Source organism: Quercus lobata, chromosome 3, assembly GCF_001633185.2.
Source record: "Quercus lobata isolate SW786 chromosome 3, ValleyOak3.0 Primary Assembly, whole genome shotgun sequence".
Lineage (NCBI taxonomy): Eukaryota > Viridiplantae > Streptophyta > Magnoliopsida > Fagales > Fagaceae > Quercus > Quercus lobata.
In genome coordinates, this window is record NC_044906.1 from 17,418,993 (window position 1) to 17,430,829 (window position 11,837).

At 31.5% G+C, this 11,837-nt stretch overlaps 1 protein-coding gene across 1 annotated transcript; it reads left to right on the top strand.

The window, feature by feature from the left end:
• The first annotated feature begins 6,041 nt into the window (after window positions 1–6,041).
• LOC115978648 (galactinol synthase 2-like) lies at window positions 6,042–8,505 on the top strand. Its single transcript, XM_031100481.1, has 4 exons — window positions 6,042–6,452; window positions 7,071–7,391; window positions 7,732–7,866; window positions 7,972–8,505. The coding sequence occupies exons 1-4, from the start codon at window positions 6,132–6,134 to the stop codon at window positions 8,200–8,202; spliced, it is 1,008 nt and encodes a 335-aa protein (XP_030956341.1). The 5' UTR covers window positions 6,042–6,131; the 3' UTR covers window positions 8,203–8,505.
• Window positions 8,506–11,837: the final 3,332 nt, after the last annotated feature.

Below are 11,837 nucleotides of genomic sequence, written 5' to 3' on the forward strand. Positions count from 1 at the left end.
AATTTGTGAACCAGATGATGGCAAAAGCCTAATAGTTTATGCAGCCTCTTTGCAATACAAAGACACTTGAATGGGGTCCCATGCATTAAAAATGAAGATAACAAAGTATTTATTAAAATGTGGATTCTAGTTAGTTTAACCGATAAAGTCTCTTATTGTTAAATACAAAATATGAGTTTAAAGACCACATACACAAAAAAATCAATTGGTGTCTTTGCCTAATAATAAAATAAAATTATCATGGAATAGGTGTCATAGGTTAATAAGAATGTTAAAACATATAAGAGAAACTAAATAGAAAGATAAGATTCAAATGAGGAAATTTGCCTAAAATTAAGGTTGTCCCATATTGATGAAAAGATAACGAAAGTCACTTGTGATTATTTGGTCTTGATAAGTTCAATGGAAATTATTTGGTCTTGATAAAATTAAGGGTGTCCCGTATTTGTTTTAAGTTCAATGGAAATGAAGCTTGTGTAGGACTATAAGTAATGGGTATAGGATTGGTTTTTATTTGTATGGTTTGGAATGGTCTTCTGTTTTAAGTTGAAGACTTTCCTATTACATATGTTACCAGTTTTTAATTTGAAGACTTACACTCCTATTATTATGTCAGGAGTTTCAGGACCATTGGTCTTGCTTTTGCTTTGTTTTCTTTGTTCATATTTTCAATTTATAAGAACAAATATTTTGGTATATATGAGTTGTTAATTCTCTCTGTGTCTCTCTGTCTCTTTCCCTTTGTGTGTGTTAATTTTTATTTTTTATGGAAACTTTGTTAATTTTTTATGTCTGCAAATGTCCAACCTTCTCGAATTGCAACCGTTTCAATGCACCTTAGGATCGGTTTTAGTCCAAATATCTAAACATTATCCTAACATTTTAGTACAAAGTCTAAAACATTATCCAAAGTGAAAATGGTCGGTTTTACCGTTTCAGTCCAACTAACAAAACTAGAAAAAGAGTACCCTTTTTGCCAAGTGGCAAGATTAAAGTTCTCTAAATAGTAAATAATATGGTGAAACGTAGCCCCCACTAGGAAAAAGAATTCCAAGTCTAACCGACGCCTATGGTTATGCTACATGACTGTTTATTTTCTACTTTGAAGAAGTAAGGTCCCATTGACCCATTTACACTGTTTTTTTGACATTACTTCTAGTTATGCCAGATGACTGTTTATTTTCTACTTTCAAGAAGGAAGGTCCCATGAACCCACTTCTTTGTTTTAGAGCATTCTTACTTGCTTGCGCATAAAAATATTTGCACTATCAAAACCTACTTTCTTTATTTTATATAATTACGTTTACAATTCTAAATCTCAATCTTTATTTTTTAATAAATTATATTAAAATATTATAAAAAACCCACCTAACCCTACAACAACCATCAACCATCACAACCACTGTGGCCAAATTCAAACCCATCCCCAAAACATAAGGGAAGAGAGGGTCAAGATAGGGAAGTGTGAGAAACACTTTAGGAAAAACTCTTTGAGTAGTTAATATAATTTGTAGAGAAACTGCTTGACCCAAAGTTTTAAGCCTAATATGTAATTGTATATGAGGTTTAATTATATTATATTAACCACTCACTCTTTTCATTTGTATCCAATGAGGGATTTAACTAGTTAACCAATCACGTTACTCACATATGTATATGTAAAACTAAATTGTCCTATTTGATAATGTAGCATTTGGTAACTTCGTGTATGTTATAGGTTTGATAAGAAGTTAGATGTCCGTAAATATAGGTTAGTGGAGCAGTAGGTTTCCTAAGTAACTCACTAGCTTTGGTGGGCAAGTGGAGGTTATATGTACAAGGAATTTGATCCTCTCTCAGCCCAAAAAAAGAGACATTTAGCTCCTATCACACATTAAATGGTGAAAGAGAAAAGAGGATCAAGAGAGAGAAACCAATCCTATAAGAGTTTTTAATTTCAAGACTTGATCTTAAGAAAATTTTAGTAATGGATTAAGGTAAGTTTTATAGTTATTTTTGTGTAAATGTAAAATCATGATAATTCACGATTCTAGAATTTTATATGATAATTGTTTATAATCTAACAACATAAAGAAAAATATTTACTAAATTTTTGTGGAAGTGGGAGCTGCAAGCTCTTTTTTGGGGCGAAGCAGAGAGAGAGAAGGGAGGGGGGGGGGGGGGGGGGGGGTGGGAAGCAATATATTTGTGAAATTAATATACTCGAGCATCAAATAAAATATCTGTTTTCAAAGAGATACACAACACTACAATATTCTTTAAAAGCAAAGGGAATTGTAGCAAGTGCAACACTTGCTTTTATCTACAGGGTTGTTGTATTTGATACAGAGGGAGTTTTTACTTTTTTTTTTTTTTTTTTAACTATAGTATTATGTTAAAGGAAAAAAATATTTTTCTCTAAACTAATTTAGAGAGAAATCACTCAAACTCTTCTTATACATTTTTATTAGATATAAAAGTTTACAGTTAGAAACCTTGTCCTATGCAAAATGCATGTAACAAGCTAGATGCATTAACTAATGGCAATGCTCTTATAGAATAATTTTGTTTAACGTGATAGATTATGATTGATAAAGAAAAAATTTTGGGTGTATATATGTGATAGTACTAATCAGTTAATTACAATTTGTTACATAAAACAATTACGTGGTAAATAAGACAATTAAGGCACAGTATTTAGTACTAGAAAATTATTATGTTTTATAAGAAAAACAATGAAACAATAGTCATCCCTTCTCAAAAAAAAAAAAAAAAAAAAAGAGACGATGGTCATCAATGGGAGTGCCACGTGTTGAAAAAATGGGTCGAGGTACCTCGACTTCAGGGGAGTTTCGCATGTAGTAATTAGAGGTTGTTGCTAACATGGTAGGGGCCATACCGCCATGGTCAGCTATGGTTGTTTACTTTATGTTAATGATGAAAATCTAAGGAAGCTCATAACAGTGAATTTATTTATTTATTTATTTTTGGTATCCAATAGAGTCACACCCATGTGTAGAAGACAATTGGGATCTTGGGAATTTACATGTTTGTTTAGATGAGGGTTTTTTTTTTTTTTTTTTGGTAGTTTTAAGATTTCGTTTAGATGAGGTCTTAGTTTCACACTACGAAGTTAAAACTAACATATATTACACTATTAATCTAATTTTTAAGAATTGGTATGAATGACTATCATGAATTTTAATGAAAAACCAATTATTGTGATAAATTTCACAACCATAAGGCTAAATACTCCTGACTAATTGATGGTAAAATACCACTATGAGGGAAGGGTGATGGGAGTAAAATAAACATGAAATTGTAAGCTCCAAGTAGTAGGAAGAACCCAAGGCTCTGATCGCATGCTTGTTGAAGAATGAACTTGCGACTCAAAGACAATATCTTTGTTAAGGGAATCAATCGGAGTTATAGTAAAAATAAGTCTTTATAGGGCAACTGTCTACTTATGAACTCGAAACTGTTAAAAGAAAAGAGAAGATAAAATAACCAATCAAGTCTTCCACTAAGATTTCAAATAACACTTGTAGAGAACATTATATCTCATGTTTTAGAAATATCTATTGAGATAGATATGGAAACCCTCTGTGGATAGATGGAGGAGAATCAGGAGATAAAGGAGAACCACAAATATCCTAAAACCATCCTAAAACCCTTCATTAGGAAACAACTATAAGATGAGACTGATGCTTTCTTTCATAATAGAGCTGGTAATAACAATGTGATAAGTGAATTATTATAGATCCATCTCTTAAGAGAATTATTATATATTATAGATTATATATAGACGTAGAGTGTATGCAATAGATGCCAAATATTATACTTAGTATATTTTCATAAAATCAATTTGTGAACTAGATGATGGTAAAAACTTAATAGTTTATGCAGCCTCTTTGCAATACAAAGACACTTGAATGGGGTTCCATACATTAAAAATGAAGATAAAAAAGTATTTATTAAAATGTGGATTGTAGTTAGCTCAACTGATAAAGTCATTTATTGTCAAATACAAAATATGGGTTTAAAGAATGCATACACAAAAAATCAATTAGTGTTTTTGCCTGATAATAAAATATAATTATTATAAAACAGATGACATAGGTCGATGAGAATGTTAAAACATATAAGTGAATCTAAATAGAAGGATAAGATTCAAATGAGGAAATTTGCCTAAAATTGAGGGTGTCTCATATTGATGAAAAGATAAGGAAAGTCACTTGAGATTATTTGGTCTTAATAAGAAGGAGAGAATTTGATTGAAATTATAGAAGAAAAAACGAGTAAAGGAAGCAAAAAAGAAAAAAAAAAAAAAACACTCGTAGTGAAAAAAAAGGACATGTAGGTGACCTAAACTCATTTAAACTAGAGGTGGCAAAAAAAAAAAAAAAAAAAAAAAAAAAAAAAAAAACCAATAAATCAACCAAAACAACCCAAACGGAGTCCAAAATTTCAGTTTGGTTTCGGTAATGTTTGATTTCGTTTTCAATTTCTTAAAACCAAAAATTTCGGTTTCGATTTTGGGTTTAGAAAATAAAAATCTAAACTGAAACTGATCGATATGTATTAAATATTACTATGTACAAAATATTTCAAGATAGTACCACTAGTTTAGTGATTAGACAAGCGTCTGACAATATTTGGCCCAGGTTTGAACCATACCAAACCTATGTCGTTTTATACATTAAATTTAAACAAAAAACCATACTCTCTTCACTTGTTACTTTAGTCGCCACTTAGTCTTTCTTTTCTTCTCTGAGTTCCATGCCTCTCTCTTCTCTCTGTCACGCATTCACGCCGCTTCTCATTGCCGCTCCATGCCTCCATCATTTTTGCTTTTTTTCCACCTCTTTTTCGAATCTCTTATTCTCTTTTTGGTTAAAGTTCCTCATCAACTCCCTCATGGGTATGTTCTTTTGTGTTAAAGTGTAAGTTGTCTATTTGATTTGGTTTAATTTTTGTGTTGTTTGTTTGCTGAAAAAGTGAAAATACATGATTTGAATTTTTCTTTTTTCTTTGATCCTATTGGCTAATAAGAAATTAAAAGAAACTGAAAGATGACCTAATTGAACCGACGAAAATGTAGTTTGTTTGGTGTTGGTGTTCCTTCCCTAGGGTTTGGTGTCAATGCCGGTGTTAAATAAGGCAAGACCAACAATTTTGATTCAATTGAAAAATTGCCATTCTCACCGACCAAAACTAATTGATTACACCCTCAAACTAAAACTTAGAGAGAACTAAGTATAGTATCAAATTACAAAGCTATTGGTAATTGAGTTTGGATCATTCAATCCAAACCTTGTCAAGATCTCATTTAATATGAAATCTTATCATAAATCAATTTTACCCTAAAAATCTCCGTATTGATTTTGTAGTATTGCAAGCTAAATTTGGAAATGTGAGTATCCTATAGATTATCCACCATTTTCGTCACAAATACCATGTAATCTCTTATTTCACCATACGCATTAATTATTGGGTGCAAAAAATCCTGAAATTTATGTAACAACCAAAGAAATAGACCATAATATGTTATTTTTTGTAATTATAAAAAAATCAGTTAAGAGTTTTAAATGTCGTGAAAAGTTGACTAAAACCGTCAGATCCCCCATTTCGTGCACCGCCCAATGAGGACTCTTTATAACCGTCAGATCAGATCGATGGCACACGTAAGGATCCGAATATTTTACCAATAAATTAGCCGTTACTCTAAGCTACGTCGTCGTTTTGAGGCATGTGCTAGTCTGTTTATATTGTGTTGGCAAAAGTGGGCCAATTGGACCTATATGGGCCGTATCTATCTTAATTTTTTTTCCCATGCCGACAGGAATTATTTATTAATTACCATTAATCCCAATATTTTACCATAAACAAATCCACCCCAAGCTCTATATAAACACCCCCACCCTTCACTCCTAGTCCATCACAAAAAAACCATTCAAGTACAAACTTTTCTTCTCGAGCAAACATAAATTTCCTCTCCTACTCTCTTTCAAACCTTAAACTTACACCCTTCTTCTTATTTTCCTAGAGAAACCATTTTTCTCTCTAGCCGAACACTCCAAATCCTTTTCAAACCCAATCCCAAAGTCTACATCCTTTGTTCAATTCACATTTTCTCCAAAAACTCACTTCAAATGGCTCCTAACATCACCACCACCACCACTGTCACCACCGAACCCGTTAGCATGCCTACCAAGGCCTATGTCACATTTTTGGCTGGTAACGGTGACTATGTGAAAGGTGTGGTTGGCTTAGCCAAGGGCTTGAGAAAGGTCAAGACTAAGTACCCTCTTGTGGTTGCAATATTGCCTGATGTCCCTGAGGACCACCGTGAAATTTTGGTTTCACAAGGGTGCATAGTGAGGGAGATTGAGCCCGTGTATCCACCTGAGAATCAAACTCAGTTTGCCATGGCTTACTACGTGATCAACTACTCCAAGCTTCGTATTTGGGAGGTATGTATGTTTGATTGTTTGTTAATTTTACCATTCTTTGCTTGCATGTGTCACACGTAGTTTCTACTGTCTGTGAGTGACAAATTAAGGATTTGATTTTGAAATTGTATTTGTGGGCTTCTGACACTTGTTATGAGAAAATTGCATGTGAGGTTGCTTTGGTCATTTTGTAAGTTGGTCTATTTGGTTGCAAATAACGCCTAGTTTGACTGCTTTTAATGAAAAATGGTGTATCTTTCTTCCTAATATTTAGGGAAAAGCTTTTTTTTATTAATAAAATACAATTCCACTCGCCCCTGAATCTTGCTTTTCCTTTAAAATTAAAATGGAACCAAACTTCTCTTATTGCGGTAAACAAAGACTTTATATTTTATAAATTTTCCTAAACTAGTCTAAGGTTATTCTTTATCTTTAAAGAAATTTTTGTAATCCATCCTATTCCTATTAAACGTTTGTACATAATTGGTAGAATATATACTTCTATTTTTTATGATATAAATTATAATCTCTCTCTTTGATTCAATTATATGATTTATTAAGGATTTTGTGGCACCCAATTGAATGATTTCTACAATTTTGTAAATGATACTCAATTTTTTTTTTTTTTTTTTAATGCAGTTTGTGGAGTACAGCAAGATGATTTACCTTGATGGAGACATTCAAGTGTTTGAAAACATTGATCACCTCTTTGACTTACCGGACAACCACTTCTATGCTGTCATGGACTGCTTTTGTGAGAAAAATTGGAGCAACACTCCACAACACAAGATTGGCTACTGCCAGCAGTGCCCTGATAAGGTTAACTGGCCTGCTGAGCTTGGCCCCAAGCCTCCCCAATACTTCAATGCTGGCTTCTTTGTGTATGAGCCTAAACTATCCACATACCATGAACTCCTTGAGACCCTTCAAGTTACCACTCCTACAACTTTTGCTGAGCAGGTAAATCTTAGTTCTAGTCTTTTTTTTTTTTTTTTTTTTTGAGAAATAAATCTTAGTTCTAGTCGTGTTTGAAAAACTACCATGTATATCTCATGCAATTCACATAAATGCATGATGCATCACATAATTGCATATTCATACTTGACCCATTTTGGGGTCATGTGGCTTGATTTGATAGCTAGATTCATATCAAGCTACCTTTTACCCATTGGACTATTAAGTTGTGGATGTGCTTCATTGGCTTTTGAAGCACATAAATCTATGACTTTTATTCATTTTTATGGTGAATATTAGTAACTTATATATAGTACTTTACCAAAAAAATTTGTGATTATTTCAGGACCTTTTGAATATGTTTTTCAAGGATATTTACAAGCCGATCTCCTCGGTTTATAACCTTGTACTGGCCATGTTATGGCGTCACCCTGAAAACATTGAGTTTGACAAAGTTAAAGTTGTTCACTACTGTGCTGATGTGAGTATCTACTTTGTTTATAGTAACCATCTCAAATTTTAACAAATTTCAATTTTTTTCCTTGATATATAATACTAATGAAATATATTTTTGATTGGTTTATAGGGTTCTAAGCCATGGAGGTACACTGGTGAGGAAAAGAACATGGACAGGGAAGACATTAAGTTGCTAGTGAAGAGATGGTGGGACATATACAATGATGAATCATTGGACTACAAAAACACAATTGCTTCCGTAGAGGCTGAAGCTGGTGCTAAGAAAAATGGCTTGAAAGGATTCTTGACAGCAGTGTCAGAGGCTGTTAGTCACTATATTAAAGCCCCATCTGCTGCTTAGTGCTTGTTATAAGTCCAATGGAAATGAAGCTTGTGTGGGATTAGGAGTAATGGGTTCAGGGTTGGTTTTTATTTGTACAGTTTGGAATGGTCTTCTGTTTTAAGTTAAAGACTTTCCTCTGCTGTTTATACTTAAAAAAGTTGAAGACTTTCATATTACATATGTTTCCAGTTCTCACTTTGTTATGGTCTTCTGTTTTAAGTTGAAGACTTACACTCCTATTATTATGTCAGGAGTTTCAGGACAATTTGTCTTGCTTTGCTTTGTTTATATTTTCAATTTAAAAGGAGCAAATATTTTGGTGTATATAAGCTGTTAATTCTCTCTCTCTCCTCTTTTGTTAGTGTTTATTTTATTTTATGGGATCTTTTTTTACAAGTTATGTCAGCAAATGTCCAATCTTCAATTTGTGACTGTTCTAATGCACGTTAGGGGCGGTTTTGGCCCAGTTTCCAAACATTATTTTAACGTTTTAGTACAAAGGGCAACTTATCGGTTTATTCCGCCTTGAGGGTCCTTCTCTCAATCTTTACCAATTGGACACTCCTTTAGAGCATTTACATGAAGAATGCTAAATTAATTCTAGAAATGCTATTAATAATAATCAACACACAAAAAACACACTATATCAAACATGTCTAATGCTACATCAAACAGTGTAGCAACAAACTCAACAAAAAAAAATATATATATATATATATATAAAAACTTTGATTTTGGGTATATTATAAAGTGGAGTGTTTAGATAAATAAAATAGTATTTTGAGTTGCTAAATACTATAATTTTCAGTATTTTTGATGAAAATGCTCTTATATCCTACTCTGGTATTCAAGGGTTGATTGAATTTGAAACCACAATTCAAGATTAAAGTATACAAAGAAAATTCTCTTTTGTTTTGTTTTCTCTAGACAAATTTGAGGAGGAGCTCCGAAACAATCGTGAGTGAGTGCTGAATTTGATTGAGCAATTACACTTTGGTTGGGAGTTCATAAAGTAATGGAATGAGTAAATTGTAAATGAATATAATTGAATGGAATAGGTTTAAGTAATGGAAATAAGTATTTAAGGGAATGGAATATAATGAATTTAATGAAAATGAATGAAAAAGAAAGGAATTAAATGAAATTAATTAATTTTGTTTGGATGTTTTAATATAAAGGAATGGAATATAAGTCACATTGTTTGGGAGTAACATCGAAGGAAATGAATTGGGTCATTTTATGAAAATATTACTATTAGACCCATATTTTAAAATAAATGGTAGGATATATAGGCATATTTGAGAGTTTTAGGAAAAAATTCATTAAATCTAATTTTATTCTCTTCAATTCCTACCAATTTTGGGAGGAATGACAATTTTAGGTTTTAAGGGAATAGAGAGTAATAAGTGTTTCCTCATTCCATTCTTAGTGGTGGCTCCAAGAAATTTTTTGAAAGTGGTCATTAAGAAACTTAAATTATACAAAATCTAATAAATTCATACATTGACCCAAAAAAAAAAAAAAAAAAAAATACAAGCACACACCCAAAACATAAAGTCTTACAATTTCCTTCTTTCTCTGAATTTTCTTATTTTAAAATTGTTGCTTGATAGTCTCATTATTATTTTGCAAGCTACATCTCTTCACAAGTTTAGTTAAATAAATTTTTTCTCGGACTTTTTCTTTTTATTTGTAAGGACCAAATATATTATTAAGGGAACATACCAAATATATTATTAAGAGAACATAAGTTTAAGTACAAAATTTGACCACAAAGTTAGTGGTAGCCTAAGGCTATAACTCTCACAAAATAAATGAACACTACTACATATTTTAAAAAACTAACCGTTGAATTGTATGTTGTTTATATTCTTAAAACACATGTCAAACTTCATGCCAATTGGATGTTATTTACTATTTAATCATTAAACTTGTTTTGTTATGTATAATTTTAGACTACAAAGATTAGAAATTTAAACATTTGATTAACGACATAGTTATTGATTTTTGATCTTCTTGAAATTTTGCAAGTATGAAAGATGTAAGAGAAAAATGTAATTAAATGGTGGATTTGTTAAAATTAGCATTCAAAAAAAAAAATATTGAATAAAGTCGTAACTTTAGTCTATAATCAAGCTTCTTGTCAAATTTTGTCCAAAATTTAATTATGTTGGTTCTAAAAAGGGTGGTCACAAAGTTTTTTTTAAAGATAAAAGATTTATACATAATAATTAGTTTTTTTCTAGGTCAAGGTGGTCTTATGACTATCCTAGACTCTATGTAGAGCCGCCCTGTCCATTCTCTCCCACTTAGAGTCTGTTTGGTTGAAGGGGTGAAAAAGTGGGAGGATAGAAAAGATTTTAATTTCTCTCATTTTTGTTTAGTTAAGAGTAAAAAAATGAAAGGATGGAAAAAATGAGTTTGTATAAATTTACGCATATATCCTTGATAAAAAATGATGCCAAATTAAAACCAAAAAAGGGATAAACAAAAAAAAAAAAATCAATCACCTAAATTTATTAAATAATAAAAATCATATCTAGGAAAAAAAAAAAAAACCACATCTAAAATAATTAAAAAAAAAAACACAAAAGAAAGCAAAAGAAAAAAAATATATATGAGCACTAGACTTGCCCCTAAATAAAATAAATAAATAAAAAGCAACGTCCAGAGGAAAGAAAAAGAAAAAAGAAAAAAAAAAAATGAAGGAGAGCAACGTGGACAGGACTATGTGTAATTGCACATGAGCATTTTTGTCCAAAAATGATGTCCAATTTTTCCCTTCAGTTTTATTTCCATTTTGGAGAGAAAATTTTTTAGTGGATCCGAGGAGAAAACACCTCGATCCTACCATTTATTTTCCTTCATCATTCTTACCTAACCAAACACACTTCAAAAAGTTTTCCTTCTCATTTTCTCTCTAAAATTTTTCATCCCCCTTATTTCACCTCCAAACAAACACACCTTTAAAGTTTCAAATGAAGGGATGAAATATCTATTCTATCCATTAAAACTCTCAAATAAAGAAAGCAAATGAACATTCTAAAATTATTATTTTCGTTCCATTCTTTTTCTTCTTTCCAATTAAGTTGTAGAGTTTCTTAACCCTAATAAAGTCTCACATGAGTTGTTATCATTTTTTTTCAATGAATTGCTAACGTGGCTGCAAATATGTTTGTTTACATGGCAAAAAAGAGTGTTTTATTTAGAGGATTAGATACGTCAGTATTTTTCATGCAGAATTCAACGATAACAACTATTTTGACATAATATTAAAAAGTTGGAGATAAAGTTGACGCAAAATAAAAATTAAGGACAATTGTTCAGTATTATCATGTATCATAATCTTAATTTATTGCATGACCCGAAAAAGTTCTTATTTTAATTGATAGGTCGTCCTTTTGGACCAACTAACAAAACCAGAACATTCTCAAAAAAAAAAAAACAAAACCAGAAAAGTGACTTTTTTGCCAAGTGTCGTGATTAAATCCTCTAAATAATATGGCCCCCAATAGGAAAAAGAAATATAAATCTACCAGAGGCCTATGGTTCTGCCACATGGTTGTATGTTTTCAACGTGGAAGAAGAAAGGTACCATGCAGGGACCCAATTAATACTGTTTTACTGTTTTGCTCTTTTAGCTCAATACGCCA